This window comes from Acomys minous (assembly GCF_964271855.1).
Source record: "Acomys minous genome assembly, chromosome: 2".
Taxonomy (NCBI): Eukaryota; Metazoa; Chordata; class Mammalia; order Rodentia; family Muridae; genus Acomys; species Acomys minous.
In genome coordinates, this window is record NC_140484.1 from 34,838,926 (window position 1) to 34,857,459 (window position 18,534).

Consider the following 18,534-nt stretch of genomic DNA (forward strand, 5'->3'; position numbering starts at 1 on the left):
TGTGAAAGGGTTGAAAAGCTGAGATTCTCAAACAGCAGTGTAATTCAGAAACACGTTTGGAGCATCCTGTCTGCCTTCCTGCCCTTCTTGCTATCCAAATTCAGATACTCTGTAGTCTCCTCCTCTCAAACCTCCAGAAGTGAGGCTTAGATTAACAGGCATATTAATCATAGTTTAACAATTTATTATAAATATGTTCACTGCTGTGCGAAATAAAGAGAAAATGGGTCTTTTGTATACCTCATTTAGTTTAAATGGTGTCAAGATTTTGCCAATTTTGTTTCATCTATTTTCCCAACATTTCTCTGCTGGAGTTTAAAATACGTATTTTTAAATAGTAATTTTCAGACATACATAAAAGTAGAATAACATAAAGAGCCTGTCTATACTTACACACTATATACACTCCTGCTTCAGTATGTTGAAGCAAACCCCAGACATTACATCATTGCACCAATAAATAGGGCATGTCTGTTTTTGTGAAAACTCAACATGAGATTGTGACATACTGTCTTGCTTTAAGTGCGTAAACATAGGGCACATAATATTCCAGAGGGATCTAGCATTCAAGCATGAACCTTTTCCCTGGGTTTAGTGGATCAGAGCCATAGAGGAGGAGCTGCATCCCTTCTTCACCCATTGGCAAGTTCAGGTTGAGTCCCCATCACAAGACAGGATCACCAAGAGAAAGCCTGCCATTTTTAACCTGGTTAGTGTATATGATATGGAAGCCTTCACAGTGAAATCCTTAAGGATTAGGTAAACTTGATTGTTTTTGTGTTAGGCTTAACAAATAATGAAGAGTTGTGAAGAAATAAGATAAGGAAAAAAGTATCCAGTACAACACTCTTTCCCAAAATATAGCTCTTCGGCATTTGAGAAACAGAAGCAGGAAAACTACTCTCATCCACCCCAGCCCTCCCCCGACTTTTCCCTGAAATAGGTCATAAAACATAAGACTGATTTTCTGAGCTGCCCTGTAACAGGTACTCTGAGTCTCATGTGATAAGTACCAAGAAAAAAAGAACATCTTTATTGGTAGGGAGGGGAAGAAGTCCTGAGTGGGGGCCTATGTGTTGTTGTCATAGGCACAGCCATGTCAAGAACCCCATAGCCTCAGGCTCAAAGGAGTGGCAAGGCCTTCTGTGGGGGCCAAGTGCAAGTGTTGACAGTGAGTGCAGAGAATGTCTACCCCTAACTAGATAGGGGGAGGGCTGGGGTGGGTGAGAGTAGTTTTCCTGCTTCTGTTTCTCAAATGCCAAAGAGCTATATTTTGGGAAAGAGTTGTTGTACTGGATACTTTTCTCATTGCTGTAACAAAATACCTGACGAGCAATTTAAGGAAGGAAGGAGGGAGGGAAGAATGGATGGATGGATAGATGGATAGATGGATTGATTTTGGCTTACAGTTTAAGGTGTGGAAGTCATGGCAGCAGGTCACATTGCATCTGCAGTCAGGAAGCAGAGAGAGGTGAATGCTGGTGCTCAGATTATTCTGTCCTTTTCCTTCCATCTAACACCCCAGCCTGTGGGATAGTAGTGGCCACATTCAGGGTGGCTCTTCCACCAGTTCAACATGCTTAATGTTTCCGTAGCAGGTTTTTTGTTTGTTTGTTTTGAGATTTGGTTTTTGTTTGTTTGTTTTTTGCTTTTTTTTTTTTTTAACCTTTAATGTGCATTGATGTTTTGTCTGCATGTTTGTCTGTGTGAGGATACAAGATCCCCTGGAACTGGAGCCACAGATAGTTTTGAGCTATTATGTGGGTGTTTGGATATTAACCCAAATCCTTTAGAAGAGCAGCCAGTGCTCTTAACTGTTGAACCATCTCTTTAGCCACTCCTTAATGTTTATAAATATAGTCAAATGCCAATGATGGTTAACCATCACAGCTATCCTGATCCTCATCAAAAGCTTTAGGAAAGAGAGTGGTTTTTATAGAAATTAAATTATGTAAGTTATAGTATGTAATTCAGTGTTATCTGTACACACACATATACACATCCATGTGTACGAACATCTACCTTTATATCTCCTACTCAGATCAATATAATAAGTGTTACCTAAAAATGTAGAGAAGTCCCTTATGTGCCTTCTGGTCAAAGAAAGGGTAGTAACCATTCTGACATGAATACTAAAGAGAACATTTGAACTAGTAGGGTTTTGTTGATTGCTTGGCTGGCTTGGGTTTTTTTGGGGGGTGGGGCGAGACATGGACGGATAGGGCTGGATACAGTAGGAAAGGAGACTCAATCCAGATGTTGAAAAGTGAGAATGTGCATCCAAGAGAAGCAGGCTTTTAGTGCAGAAGTCCGGCTGGGACTGCAGGTTTGTTCTAAGGCATTGTGTTCTAATGTGTAAGGCAGAGAAGGCTCACACTGCTGTGTGTTAGTGTTAAGAAACGGGGCTTGTCTTTGGGATCTATAGACCAAGCATGAAGATTCTGTCCCATGAGGTGAATGCCTGCTCTTTAAACAGGGTAAACCATGAGCTATCTGCACATGGACTAGTAAGAAAGAGGGAGAGGTGATGGGAAATGCAGACTAACTAGAGGGACTGAGAAAACTGTAGACACATCTGGAGGACAAAGAGATTTGAATGAAAATGCCACATGCTCAGCTTGGCATCTCAGGGCAGAAAATACCACAGAGGAAAGACTAGCCAAGGGCTGGGGCATGGAGGCAGAGGTATTTGCATTTGAGTGCGTTACTGGCCTTGGTTTTCCAGACTGAGAAACCATGTAGAAGTTATTGCATAGGAGGTCTTGCTTGCATAGGGTATAAAGCTGAGACTCTAGTGAATTAACTGGGAACATAAACCAAATCAACAAACTAGAATTACTGTTAATTTTATCTTGGGGATTTAGTAGACTTTAGTTTTCAGAATTGTTGCCTCGTTTTTCTGCTTTTGTTATTAGCCATAGGAAGACATGTAGTTTTTGATTCGAAACAAAACTAAATTTCAAACTCTAGTCTGAGGTTGGTAATACCTGAGATATGCTTTATATAAGTTATTGAAGTTTCCTTCCTGAGAAATACTTAATGTAATTCACTTTTTTATTTTATATCATTCCTGATAAAGGTGAGCTGAACTGGGAATATCGATGAGAAGACCCAAGAGACAGACTATGGGTAGCTTTATTTGTAGAAGGAATTTTGAATTCTGTGTTTCTACCACAATTTATAGCTTTCATCTTCTTTGAGTTTTCTTCATATGAAAAGAACTTAATTGGTACAAAAAGCCTCAATTCCAAAATAGGGACATTATACCTTGAACCCTATTATGTATCATCTTAATTTCAAGAATCAGTTGTGCCTATTGCTGGAGTTAATTATATATATAGGTATTTTAAAACACTAAGTGATAACTAGGTGTTGTGATGCTGGTCTCTAATGCCTCTATTACCAGGTCTGAGGAGGTTGATGTGGGAGGATCAACAGTTCAAAGCTGGCCTGGGTTACTTGAGACTGTCTCAGAAAACAAAAACTAACCCAGACAAAGCTACACCCCTAACCTGCAAATGAAAACAAAACTGCTTATAAAAATCTTTATGCTAACAGTAAAGCAGGGAGTGTATTGAGTTCTGTGTTGAGACATTCTTAGTAGTAAAAGCTAAGTTCAACTTGAATGAAATATATATATAAGGTTTTCAAGACAAAATTATTTTCTTTTGAAACTGATACATTCTGTTTCATTTGTTAACCTTTTAAAATATAACTAGATACAGGATTTTAGGCACTTTTAGTGATCTCTTTAATGAGGAAAATTAGCATTTTATGTAAATTCACAATATTACTTTGAACTACAAAAAACAGTTTTAAAGTAGGATATGTTTACTAAGATCTTTAAAAGTACCTTTATTGTTGTGGGAAACAACAACAACAACTGCTTAAGCTGAATTCTGTCCTCTAAAGAAATCCTCAGTGTGCATATGGCCAGTATTGTTTAGCTGTGTGAGTGTTGTACAGCAGGACTTTGTGTCTTGTCAGACTTAAACAGGACCTGCTGAACAGCAGCCCCTCAGTGCTGTCCCCACAGCACCACGTAGGCATCATTTTATTTTCTGATTTAAATATTTTAAGTTTATAATACAAGTGTACTCATTCAATATTTGTCTTATTCCTGGCTCATTTCAACTAGCATAGAATCCGCAGTGTTTATTCACATTTTACTCTGTGGCAGAATTTCCTTTGTTTTCTCTCCCCCTTCCTCCGTCTTGTAACAAACTACAGATAGAACCTTCACAATCTGTGTCTTCTGTTCTGTGTAACCAACTATAGTCCAAAATATTAAGGGGAAAATTCAGAGATAAGTAATTCATCAGTGTCTACGTGCTGTTCTGAGTGACATTATGAGTCCTCTCACCATTCTGCTGTGTCCTGAGAGCTGTGTGGATCATCCATTGTCTGCTGTATCCATGCTGAATACAGCACCTGTCCATCAGTGGCTTAGTTGGCATGATCTCCTGTCACGTATCGTAATGCTTATGTTCAAATGACCCTTATGCTACTGAATCACCTCCCAAAGCGCAAGACTAATAATGCTGGCAATATAGATGTGTCAAAGAGAAGCTGTAGAGTGCTCCCTTTATGTTAAAAGGTGAAAGTTCTTGATTTAATAAGAAAAGAGAAAATCATATATCGAGATTGCTAAGATCTATGGTCAGAATTAATCTTCTCTCTGTGACATTGTGAAGGAGGAAAAAGAAACTCATGCTGATTTTGCAGTTGGATTTAAACATGGGAATTACAACCATAGTATGGAAGTGCTTAGCTAGGACTGGAAAGGCATCGCCTTGTGGCTCAGTGATATCTGTAGTTTTATGCGAATACGTGAGCCACTGGATTGCAGGTCCACGGGTGAGGATAAGTGCTTTTCTCTGTCTTACATTTTAAAGTCCAACAGGCCTTTTAAAACAGTTTTCCTGCTGATGTCTGAGAAAGAAAGCAGTCTCCACTTTGCATATTGTTATCATCAGAGGATCGTCAGCATGTGGATAGCCTGACATTGATCTTTAATGCGTTATCTAATCTAAGTTTGCTTAAAAAACGATTCTGAAGCTGGGCATGCTGATGCACACCTGAAGCCCCAGCATGCTAAAGTTGAAACTTTGTGAGTTCAAAACCAGCTTGGGATACATAGCAAGCCCCTATTTGGTAACAGTGAAGCAAAAGTTAAATAAATGAATAAAACTACTGGCTTTTTAATATTTTCTTCTACAGTCTTATGTGGTGTTCTAAAATGCTTAGGGACATGAACATTTGTAAGAATTTACAAAGAGATGTACTCTCTTTCTTCCTTTAAAAATATTTTGAGCTTGGCTTTAGCATCTTACTATCCATGGTTGGAATGGTATTTTTTTAATAACATGCTTATAAGCCCTTTTCATCGATAAGTCTGAGGTTTAGGGTTCTATTGTTGGCAAAGGGATTCTTGAATTTATTCACATAACTAGTTAGAGAAGTCAGATCTGTTGCGGTCAAGAGGAAAAATAAGTCTGAATTTTTAAAGTCATGCTGTAAAGGACCTGAGCCAGAAACGTCACTGCTGCCAGCTTTCACTCAGCACACCGCTTGCTCGTTTAGAGACCAAACATGGCTTTCTTCCTGAGAGAGCAGAATTACACTTTTGTTTTGAGCAGTGCTTGTGGACCAGGGAAGTTTATTTTTCTGAGCTTCGTTTGCCCAACTTGTAAAGTAAATTAGTTATTCTTACTCCGCAAGATTGCTGTGAAAAGCAAAGAAAAGATGAGATGCCACAGGCATAGAGCACACATAAAACAGTGGTTTTCTTGCTCAGGACCCTTACATGAAAGGTTTTGGGGGAGTTGTTTGTTTGTTTTTGTAAATACTAAACTGTTGATCTACTGTGTAAATTGATAATTCTAAAATCACCAAAATAAGAGAGAAATAATAATAATAGTAAGCATGGCCTTTTTCTTTTTTCATCTTGAAATTCATTATAGTTTTTTAAATAGGTGAATTATTCTGTAAAAATTATGGATTATTCTCTTGATTTACAGAGTATTGTTACAATCACATTTGAAGTACCAGGAAGTGCAAAGGAAGAGAATCTAAATGTATTTATCCAGGTGAATGCAATTTTTAACTGATTAATGATTCATCATCTGCTTTGTTGCATAGTTGTTGCATTAGCAGTTCTTGGTCTTATGAAATTGTGTCGCCCGGTACAGAATCTCCTGTGGGAAAAGGATGTCAAAAACAAGGACGGCTGCTGCATGGAGGTCATACGGCTGAAGGTGCAGTGTGCATTTTGCCCTCACAGACTTTGGAGAGAGTATCGTGTGTGTGTGTGTGTGTGTGTGTGTGTGTGTGTGTGTGTGCGCGCGCGCTTTGTGAAAAGCATATTTGGTTTTAAACAGAAACACTAGTTTTAGTACAAATAACCTTTGTTCTCGTCATTCCCGTTGCTGAGAAGGAGCTCTAGAAATCACTGTAAAACCATGGTTTGCTTGCACAGCTTCACTTGGTGCTGCAGCTAAAACAGCTGTGCGCCTGGGACCATTAGCCAGCTCTGCTCTGCCAGGTGTTCCCAGCAGCTATCTGCCTCAGAAGTTTGACACTGTCAAAACTGTTCTTCTTTGCACACATGGGGCACTTAGAAAAATGGTTTATTTTTCTAAGAGTGCGTCATTTAACAGAGAAATAATGTTGAAAATTGTGCTGCTGCTGGATCTTACGTTACTTGATGCATTTGGCAGACACTAATTTTATACAAAGGTACAAAACACTGGAATTCTTGTTCAGTTTTTATAAAGCATTTCATATTACTTGACATTTGGATGTGTGTGTGCATTGGTGTGTGTTTGTCTGAATGTGGGCACACACATAACACAATGTGCAGGTGGAGGTCAGGGGACAACTTTCTGGGTATCAGTTCTCTCCTTCTGTGAGTTCTGGGAATTGAGCTCAGCTTGTCAAGTTTGTGAGGTAAGTGCCTTTCTTTACTCACTAAGCCAGCCGCCTTGCCAGCCCCAAATTGAACTTTTATTCAGATGAATATAGTAGTACCTTTTGATATTTGACCATTGCCTAAATTTATTATAATACTTTTTTCTAAGCAAATTCACCAACATAATACCTTAACTTTTCAATTTTTCTTTTTTCAATAAAATATTTTTTTTTTATTTTATGTATGAGTGCTTTATCTGTATGTACGCCTGCAGGCCAGAAGAGAGCATTAGAGGGTATAGATGGTTGTGAGCCACCATGTGATTGCTGGGAATTGAACTCAGGACCTCTGGGAAAGCAGACAGTGCTCTTAATCGCTGAACTCTCTCCCAAACCTCTAAAATTTTCTTGGTAAATTTATGAAAGAAGTGTAAGACCCTTAAATGTAGAGTAATTCCTATGATTTGGTGCAATAACAGATTTTTACCATTTTTAAATTTCTGTTGTGATAAATAACATTGAAAAATCCTAATATATTGATTTTTATCATTAGAAGAAGGTACCATTGCCAGTCATGGTGATTTACGGTCAGGCAAGTGGATCTCTGCAAGCTTAAGGCCAGCCTAGCCTGCACAGCAAGTTTCAGGCCAGCCAGGACTTGATAGCAAGACCCTGTCTCAAAACACAACAAAACAAAAAACAGAAATGAAGAAAAACTTTAATTATTTTAAAAACTTAGCCAGGTGTGGTGGCACACACCTTTAATCCCAGCACTCAGGAGGCAGAGGCTGGCAAATTTACGGGTTTGAGGCCAGCTTTGTCTACAGTGTGACAGCTGGGGCCACACAGAGAAACCCTCTGGGGATGCACATGCAGGAGAGAGGGGTCATTATATACAAAATTATTAGAAGTTTTAAGAAACTTTAAAAATGCAAATAATTGAAGCAAGTTATTTTCATAGCCTTGTTATGAGTTTGTTGTTTGAAAAATAATAATTTCAAATTGAAGTACTATTTCTGCTGCAAAGTTGATCTAGGGCTGAGTGGTCATTGTTCTTTGAGCAGGGGCTGGTGTCCATCAGAGACAAACCTCAGCAGATGATTGTGCAAGGCATTCATGAGCTGTACGACCTGGAAGAGAGCCTGGTGAGTTGGAAGGACGATGCTGAGAGAGCATGTCAACTGGTCTTTATTGGTAAGTTACAGGAATTTCTGGGGGAAAATACAAAAATAATTGAGAGGAGATGTAAGTGTGCTACTTAATAAGCTTGTGTGTTTGTCTGAACCACGGATAATGTAAGATTTTGCTAGGATTTTACTCTTCAGACAACTTAGAAAAGTGGTTACTTCAAGCGCTAACTTGATTTTAAGGTTTAACTAGAAAGTTGTAAAAGGAACCATGCAGTTACTGTGAATTTTGTAGATCACTAGAGAGCACCATGCTTTTAACGCTCCAGAATTGACAGGTAAGTGTTGGTTTGATGTATTTTGATGCTAATTAATAAAAGGCCATTACACCTGGGCAGGGCAAATGGGATAGGTGTGGCTAAGGATCCAGGGCTGGGCGAGACAGAGAGAATCTTGGGAAAAGAGGAGAGAAAAGAAGAAAGGCCGTGGGTTAGGTGGAGGAGAAGCACGAGGCTGGCATGGATGGTGATTTCACCCAGATAATGATAATTAGCAAGTATTTGAGGTTATGGATGGGAGGTGGCTTGAAAGAAATTATTAGAAGCAGATGGCATGGGATTGGGGCAGGTATGGGATACTTCCCACTATAGGAAGTAGTTTAGAGGATTAATATCTGCTCTGCCTCAGGTTAACTAAGGCTATTTTAAAATATAACAGGTGTCTGTGTCTTGATTGATTGCTAGTGGGTCAGAAAATGCTGCCATAATAATATTAGGCCCTAATGATAAACATTATTAGGCTGTACTGGTAATTTTACAACAACAGGTGAGCTACTGTTCTAATAAGCCTTGTGTAATTGCTGTTTTGTTTTATTCTCAGGCAGAAATTTAGATAAGAATATTCTTGAACAGCTCTTCATCACTGCTGTGGTAGAGGCAGAGGAGCAGAGGACAGCACCGGGCAAGGATCAAGTTTGTCCCTCACAATAGAGACTGTTTCTTACCAAAAGAACTCATAAGAAAAACAAAGATCAGTTTCCTACTGAATGTATTTCAATCCTGAATTCTTTGATGACCTGTGTTATAAGTTGGGAGTGTACTTTATGATAGTATTTATTTTATAAAATGCATAAAATCTTAGTAAATTATTATAAAAAAACATTTGATAATCGTACCATAAAATTCTTTCTCTTAAGTTTCTTTCTTTCTTCCTTTCTTTCTTTATTTATTTTTATTTTGAGGCAGGGTTTCTCTGTGTTTTCTTGGCTGTCCTGGACTAACTTTGTAGACCAGGCTGGCTTTGAACTCACAGGGATCCACCTGCCTCTGTTTCCTGAGTGCTGGGATTAAAGGCATGTGCCACCATGCCTGACTTTCAGGTTTCTTTTTGAGAAAAGTATTCACAATGATTTCAGAATTTCCTTTGGAGTTTAAATGTGAATGCTGACAACTTACCCATCATTATTTGTGAAAAAAGGCTTGGACATTTTTATTGCCTTTAAAGCTTGAGATAATTGCAGAGATATCATGATTACATTGGTAGTAACAACTACAACAACAACAACAAACCAAATGCTGTCACTGTATTTTTAGAAAAAAGGTTTAACCTTTATTTTTATGTTATGTGTATGGGCATTTTGCCTGCATGTATGTTTGCACCATGCGTATCCATTGCATGAGGAGTCCAGAAGAAGGCACTTGATCCCTTGGAACTGGAGTCACAGATGATTGTAACTCTCCATGTGTGTGCTGGGAATTAAACCCAGGACCTCTGGGAGAGCAGCCAGCACTCTTAACCACTGAGCCATCTTTTCAGCTCTGTCACTGTGCTTTTAATGGAATGCATCTTTAGTGTTTCTAAAGAGGAAGAAATTTGAGTCAAAGAAAAAAATCATCTCTTAAAATCAGGACCAAACCTCACTGATAGTGCAATGATACTTCGGCTCTTTTTTCTTTATTGTACTTAGAAGTTTTTAATTGCAGAGCTTGAAACATTAGTTTTATTGCTGGCATTAAATTCATTTTGCCTATTTTGAACTGTGTTAGTTTTCTGTATATTCTGAAAAGTAATGAGGTGCACTCCCTCTACTAGCCGTAACTTAAGATAACTATTTATTTGTATATATGTATATTACAGTACATGTGTGCTTGCGTGTGTGTGTGTGTGTGTGTGTGTGTGTGTGTGTGTGTGTTTGTGTGTGTGTGTGTGTGTGTGTGTGTGTGTGTGAGAGAGAGAGAGAGAGAGAGAGAGAGAGAGAGAGAGAGAGAGAGAGAGAGAGAGAGCGCTTCTGGAACTTCCAGCCAGTTCTCCTGTTTCTGTGTCCCATCTCACTATAGCAGTGCTAGAGCTGGGATTATAGACCCAAAACAAGTCTGAATTCTAATTGCCAAAGCTCTAGGGCAAGCACTTTTGCCTGTAGCTCAGCCATCTTTCTGGCTTCACAATAACTTTTTAAAAAGATTTCTAAAAACTACATATATGTATGCATATGAACATGTATGCATGTGAAATGAACATGTGTGTTGGTGCCTGTGGAGACCTGAAAAAGGCATCAAGATTCCTTCGAGCTGGGGTAATGTGCAGTTGTGAGTCACTGTGCATGCTGGCATTTGAACTCAGTTCTTTTGCACATTAACAGTAAGGGCTCTTTTTTTTTTTATTAGAAAAATGTTTTTATTTCATCTCCTTTAATGCATCATATTGTCCCGGAAACACTTTTGCATATGTATCTGAAATGGCATAGCACCACATATATTGTTTAAAGGCAAAGGACCACTAGAGGAACTGACCAGCTGTCCAAATTTCTCAGCTCTCGGCATCTTACTTTTCAATTTACTTTAACTCCTGAAAATCTGAACTATCATGTCTAGAAATGACAGGGGCTGTGTTAGTTAAGGGTCTCTAGAGCAGTGGTTCTCAACCTGCCAAATACTGCCACCCTTTTATACAATTCTTCATGTTGTGTTGACCCCACCCATGAAATTGTTGTCATTGGTATCTCATAACTATAATTTTGCTACTGTTACAAACTGCAGTATAAACATCTGATATGCAAGCCCTGTGAAAGGGTCATTCAACTACCTTTAAAACTTCGTAAGTAGGAGTAATTCAAGAATCCACTGACTTCTTAAAGGTACTAGTCCATCAAGTAACCTCCCATGAATACAATAGCCACAAAGAAATTCGACAGGACACAGACAAAGCCAACAAAGAGAAGAAACCTATTGAATTAGAATATTTGGTGTGTTGGATCTGTCCAGGATGAGGAAAATAAACTACCCATTTTCCTTCCATAATATATTGTCTATTCACTATGTAGCTTCTGGTGTCTGTATTTATCAGACACTGAGATTCGATAACAACACATGGAGATTCAGTAATAATATCATAGATCCTCCATTGGTGTGTAAGGAAGACCCCTCGGCACATGTCGAGCTAGAAGGTGGCTTCTAGCTTCAGGTTGGGGCATTCGAGCCCTAGGAACTGGAATTGGTACAGAGTCTCCATGTTGGTGGTGGTAGTGCTTTGGCCTCCAGCTTAGCAGGAAGACTTCTGAATTGCCGAGCCATCCCTCCAGCCTGTCAGATAACTTTCTATAGTTAATGGTTTCTGTGTAAATCATTGGTGTGTCTGTGTGCAGCAATTCAGTTTTCTCCTATTCTTACTAAAAGCCATGTCAGCACTACTGCTCAGAATGTATAGGTGGAATATAATGCAGAATTTTCCTAAACCAACATTTACTGAACACCAGAGAATGCTATTAAAATGACTTTGGGTTTACCCCACCCTCAGGTTGTAGTCAGTTAATTACTTTTGAGAAAAGGCCTCACTCACTGGGTTATCTATACACGCCTCCCAAATGCTGAGCAGTTGTACTGGCTAAGAAGAGGAGGCTAGCGGATTCAGCAATCTTCAGCTGATAGTCGCTGCTATTTGTTGTGGTGTATCAGTGAAGAAGAAACTGAGCTCTATTTTTAAAGTTTTTCTTTTCACTCATCTCTGAAGTGTTTTCTTTTAGTTCATGTTTTAGAAAATATACTTGTTTTTAGCCGTGAGCTTTCCAATTGATGTTAGCTAATATTTGATTCAGATCTGGGCTTTAAATTTATTCATAATTACTTTTTAAAATTATACCACAATAATGTTACTTGGCAAATAATAAGTGTTTAAACTTATGTGTTCTGGAACATGAAAAGGAACTTGTAGTTTGTATACCTTGTGGGTGAAATATACAAATTTATATAGTCTTTTTTTAATTTTTTTATTTTTTTGGTTTTTCGAGACAGGGTTTCTCTGAGTAGCCTTGGCTGTCCTGAACTCACTTTGTAGACCAGGCTGGCCTCGAACTCACAGTGATCCACCTGCCTCTGCCTCCTGAGTGCTGGGATTAAAGGCGTGCACCACCATGCCCGGCAATCTATACACTCTAAAAATTACTTTTTATTTATGTGTATGTGTATATCTATGTGTGAGAATGTGCATGTGTGATGCGAGTATGTGTCCCATGCTGCCAGAATCCAGGATGCCCTGGAGCTGGAGTTACAGGCTGCTGGATGTGGGTGGTAGGAGCCGGACTCAGGTCTTCTGCAGGAGCAAGTGTTCTTAACCCCTGAGCTCTCCTCGACTGGTAACCACACTCTTGTCTGTCTTTGTAAGACTCACGCGTGCGTTGCCTTTGTTTCTCACCGCACATGCGTTGCCCACAACATTGTCGTTTAAAAGCACAGGGCCTCCTCTTCGTTCCTGTCACTAAGAAGTATTCTTTTGCTTACACATTATGTTTCCAAAGTGAAAGAGATTAGAGCCAGAGTCTACAGTAGTTGAAACTTAGAAACTTGCCACAGATAGGCTCAAGGCTTTAATTTTTTTTTTTATGTGTTAAATAAAATATATGTGATGATGCAATTTGCTTAACATTTTAGGATATTTCTATGATAACCCGTATAAACCTTATTCTTTTATCTGCTGCATAAAAAAAAATTCAGAGTACAGCATAAAATGCATCCTGTTTTAAAAGTTTCTTGGGAGCACTCAGTTTGCTTGGTATTGGCGCCTGGGCGCACAATGGGCAAAGCCAGGCTCTCAAAACACATAGTTCAGTGGAAGAGCCAACTCCCACTTATTTATATAAGAAAGTAGGAGGTAGAACTAGGCCACCTGATGAAAGTAAAGGCCAGCTTTAGCTAGAGTGCTCCTGGAAGGCCTCTGTGCAGAGGTGATCCTTAGAGAACGGAATCACAAGGGCTCACTCCTATGGGAGCTGAGGGGAGGCGTGGCTCTAGGAAGAGAAAACCTTTAGGTGGGTAGCAGCACAATGTGCTATATATGCATAAAGGAGACAGGAGTAGCTGAATGTTAAAAAGCAAGAGTATAATATAGAGTGGCTAGGTTTGCTGCTCCTGGTGGGACAAAATAATTATTGAATTTACTGTGTAGCCTAGGCTGGCCTGAAACCCTCAAGCATGCAGACATCTGTTTGCCTCTGCCCCCAAGCGCCCCCACATTATATTTTTAAAAATTACCATTTGGGTGGGTGGGAGGTACAGCTGTGGCATATGTGTAAAGGTCCAAGGACAACATTGTGGAATTGATTTTCTCCTTTCACATGTACATGATTTCCTGGTGTTGAATCAGGCCATTGGCGTTATTCGCTGAGCCATCTCATTGGCCCTTGGATTACTCTAAGCTGGGATGTGACTAGAGCATTGAGAGCTGGGAGATGATTTGAGTGTGAGCTGTGTGAGCAAGCAGTTGTCCCTGTTTTAAAATTGAAAGTGGTGCTGGTTCTGAACATTACCATGCACACCTCTATATGAAGATTGAGAGAGAGAGAGAGAGAGAGAGAGAGAGAGAGAGAGAGAGAGTGAGTGTGTGTGTGTGAAGTCTTAGCATGTAGGTTTTACACATTTAAATTTTTGATGGCTATTGATAAACTACCCTTCCAAATCTATATCTCCCCTTTATTCACTAGTATATGAAAGTACCCATTTCCCTAAATACAATTGAACCATATATTAGCTTCTGTGATCTGAGTGGACAGGCACATCACTTTATATTTTATTTTGTATTGCATATTATTTTTATTTATTAAAAAATGTATATTATCCTGCCTTTTTTCCCCCAGAATGAAGTATTTCCCAGTGATAAGACTTTGGATCTTGCTTCAACTATTCTAAGGACATTTACATTTTGTTTTGTTTTGTTTTGTTTGTTTGTTTGTTTGTAATGCAGTATGTTGTGGGCCACCAGAGGGATCCTATAGATCCACAAACATCACAGGCTATTGCAAATACTCTTGGTTACTCTCTACCACCTGATGGTAAGACCCCACTGTTGAGGACACCCATATTTATGGCACAGAACATAGAGCAGTCAGGCTGGTACTTTCACTCCTATTGGCTAGCACTTAACAGTGCTGAGAAGTGCTGTGCGTGCTACCAGAGGAGAAAGGTAATTAGCAGTTTGACCCAACTATGAATCCTGCTTGCTACTATGATTTGCCTGCAAGATATACTGATGCAGCAGTGGCATAAATGCTATGGAAGAACTAACTTTTTTTTAAGGCCCATTTCATGGATTGGAACCCATACCTGACTGACACTGTTAATGAGCCCAAGAACCTGAGACTAGCTAGGTCCTGTGCTCGAGGGAAACCTACTCTATTCTCCTAAAGTGGCATAGCAATAAAACAACTCCTAGTGATATTTACTATATGCATAGAGCAGTATATTTATTAACCCTCATCAGGGAAGCTTCTTGTAGTAGATGATAATTAACAAAGAAAGACTCACAATTCAACAATCTGTAGAGTATAAGAGACTTTGGAGTGCTCAGTCCTAAATGGGATGTCTACCACACTCCTCCCCTCAGAACTCTGGTCTATGCAGAAGAGGGAGCTTATTCCTAATAAACTTTGTTAATTCTTTTTTTTTTTTTTAAGATTTATTTACACAGTATTCTGCTTGCATGTGTGCCTGCCACCAGATGAGGGCACCAGATCTCATTATAGATGGTTGTGAGCCACCATGTGGTTACTGGGAATTGAACTCAGGACCTTTGGAAGAACAGCCAGTGCTCTTTACCTCTGAGCCTTCTCTCCAGCTTGTTAATTCTTAATAAACTAAGAATTTTGGTTACATATAAAATTAATAATGTGGGCCACCCTTTGCAGTGGAAGGCTTGCAGAGTTATATGATGGTTGTGGTCAAGGTTGAGACATGGTTTACCTAGGACTTTATAGTTTACTGCAGAATATAGGACCAAAGTATATTTTACTGAGCTGCTGTCTCCCTGTTTATAAAGTGGAGATGATACAATTCGCCATGAACTTTCCCAGGGATTAAATGTCAACTGTACTGAATACACGATCCCAGCAAATATGAATCTCCACTTTCTAGCAAGGTTTGCTGTACAATTCAGCTTCTACATACAAGCAGACCTTTTGGGAGATTTTTTCCCCAGCTTTAAGTAAAAGGAAGCAAGAAAATTGGTACCAACTTTAAAAGAGTTGCTCAAGTGTCAGCATAATTGTGTGGGAAAACTGCATGATTGACAGCTTGGTAAAACCTTGGAGCTTCATGCCTTAGTGTTCCTGTCTGGGTGGCTGTCAGTGTATAAGCCAGAAAAGATCCTCTAAATTACTCGCCAAAGCAGACTTGGGGGCTCAACTGCCTTCCCTGCTTATAAATCCAGATTTTCCAAGTTATTTGTTATTATTATTTTATCTTTTGGTCTGGGATAATAGCTCCATAGTAGAGGATGTGCCTAGTTAAGTAGAAGGGAGACAAGCTCCACTACCAAACATTATTCAAACTAAGAAACTTTATAAGTCTCCTCATGGGCGTTTGTATAGGAATTTAAGTTTAATAAAAGTACCTCTCTGGGATCTTTTTAAATCTTTTTTTAAAAGTTTTTTCATTTTTAAAGAGTTACTTATTTATTTTATGTATATGAGTGCTCTCTCTGCGTGTACTCCTGAATGCCAAAAGAGGATATCAGATCCCAGTATAGATGGCTGTAAGCCACTATGTGGTTGCTGGGAATTGAACTCAGGACCTCTGGAAGAGTAGACAGTGCCCTTAACCATTGAGGCATCTCTCCAGTCCCCTTTTGGGGTCTTTAATTCCTAGATTGAAGTTTGAAGGCAATAATAAGAAAACAAAACAATGAAAGATGTCTAAAGAAATGATACGTAACATTTCATGATAGTACAGGCATGGTGACAATCTGTGAGTTGGGTAATTATTCCCTTTAGCTTCCTAGTCTAGGTGGGAAAATAATGTTTAGATTGCACTGAAAGAACTTTTCCATGTATATAAATGCTTGTGGACATGGTTGAAAGAAGTGGATTCTGCCTTAAAATGCTGTTATTTTCTCAGAATGAGGCTTTTTTTTTTTTTAAACTAGTATTAGTTCTGGAAAAACAATGAGCAAAACTGTTTAGTCTTTGGAGATAGGCGATGACAAAGCACTTTTGAATTCCCACAGTTCTGCACCTCCCTTCAAATGTCCAGGAGTGTAAGGGAAGACTGGAAGCTTCAGGCAGCATCAAGGAGGTGAACAGCGTGAGTCCTTTCTTTTGTTTTTTAGAATGAGGAGCCACAATGGGCTTCCCCCAGGGCAGCTGGCTTAGTTTTCATTGCTGTAGCCATTCAGTTCACAGTCACTTTTACTAAAGTATACAGTTCACTAAGCATACAGTAGGACACTATTACTGGTATCCAATGCAGAACATTATAATTAACTTCCAAAGAAGCCCTAGGTCCCTTGACAAATACTTCCCATCTTCCTTACGCTAATCTCCGAGCAGTTCCTTTAACTTAGCATGTTTCTTCAGGCCCAATACTTTACTCCGTAGTGCTGAATATTCTGTTATGTGGTTACATCACACTTTGTGTGACTACTGGTCAGCTGACAGATAACTTGCGTTCTTATGGCTTTTAGGGCCTTCTGTTTAATCACCCCACCCCCTGCATGATGGGGAACTGAGTATAGGGCTTCACACGCTCCAGGCGAGCTCACTGCTGCTGAGGTGTAGCCTAACTGTTCTAGTCTGCTGTGTTAAACCACTGATCAGAAGTGACTCAGGGGAGGAAGGGCTTTGTGTTGTCTTCCAGGCGGTAGTCCATCATTGAGCAAAGTCAGGGTAGGAACTTGGAGGGGAAACCATGAGGAACAAGGCTGGCTAGCTTATGCTTAGCCTGCTGCTTTGTGCAGTCCAGGCCCACCTGCCCACAGTAAGTGTGCCTGGGCAGAGGGGTATTGTAATAAACATGTCAGGGCTTGTTTCAAAGCCCAGTGTAGGACATGTCAGGGCTTGTTTCAAAGCCCAGCGTAGAAAATAGCTGACAGCCCAAAAAGCTGACGTCTGACCAGATGTGTGAGTGATAGATAAAACCTTAGTAGTAAGTTCTGACCTAGGAGCAGCCAGGACTGCAAGTTAGTGATAAGAGTGACGCAGAAAGCTAGATGTGTGAATTAGAGAGGGTAAGGTAAAAGTTAGTATAAAAACCCTGAGAAGGAGCAGCCAGCTCTCTCGCTCTTCGCTCTCTTCACTCTCTTCGCTCGCTAGCTCTCTCTCTCTCGCTGTCACCATGATTACCTAAAATGCTACCAGCCGATGGGCGCTCTCCCAGGACAGAGCAGACAGACATGCTGTCAGAAAACAACCCGAGAACTGAATCAAGTCGCAGCAGCGAACCTGTTCGGCAGAACTTCGCGATATCAGGTCGTATACCCTAATGGCATAAACTCCCAGAACATTGATATTATAAGATGCTAAATGCTACTCCTATTAGAATTAAGATAGTTTTAAGAGTGTAATGAAATGGTATTGGTGGCTTGGCCTTGGAGCCTTAGCCGCTGCCCTTTGCTGTAGTTGCCTTTGTATTGCTAATAAACCTCTCTTGTTAATCGTACCACTTGCTCTTGGCCTGACTCTTTTGTTCCGGATTCTGAGTGTAAACTCTCTGCTCGCGACAGGTATGGGGGAAGGGGGCACTTCAGTCATCAGTCAAGACACTCTCTCACAGATGTGACTACAGGCCAGTCTCATCAAAGCAATTTTTCAATTGACATTCCCTCTTCCCAGGAGACATTAGGTTGTGTCAAGTGACAGCAAAAACTACCTGGTATACCAGGCCTTCTTTTCACTTAGAGGTAAGAGCTTACATAGTTTCCCATGCTGGTCTTAAACTCATTCTTAATAGCCCAAGCAGGTCTTGAACCTGGAATCCTCTTGGCCTAGGTGCTCTAGAGTAGCTGAGGTTGTAGGCTTGATTCCTGAAAACTGGGTAAATTTTAAGAATTAGTTGTGTATGTGTGTGCACATGTGGAAGCCAGAGGACAACACCCTTTGTTTGTTTGTTTGTTTTTCGAGAAAGGGTCTCTCTGTGTTAGCCTTGGCTGTCCTGGTCTTGCTTTATAGATCAGGCTGGCCTCGAACTCACAGCCATCTGCCTGCCTCTGCCTCCCAAGTGCTGGGATTAAAGAAGTGTGC

General features: G+C 39.9%; 1 protein-coding gene across 1 annotated transcript in view; it reads left to right on the plus strand.

Annotated features, from left to right (window-relative positions):
• Nucleotides 1-10,068, plus strand: part of LOC311591909 (zinc-regulated GTPase metalloprotein activator 1) — a 47,682-nt gene extending 37,614 nt beyond the window's left edge. The window contains exons 12-15 of the mRNA XM_084771737.1: nucleotides 6,021-6,089; nucleotides 6,192-6,257; nucleotides 7,974-8,103; nucleotides 8,916-10,068. Coding sequence (XP_084627863.1) covers nucleotides 6,021-6,089; nucleotides 6,192-6,257; nucleotides 7,974-8,103; nucleotides 8,916-9,025 — 375 coding nt within the window. The 3' untranslated portion in view covers nucleotides 9,026-10,068. The remainder of the gene's footprint in view (nucleotides 1-6,020; nucleotides 6,090-6,191; nucleotides 6,258-7,973; nucleotides 8,104-8,915) is intronic.
• Nucleotides 10,069-18,534: the final 8,466 nt, after the last annotated feature.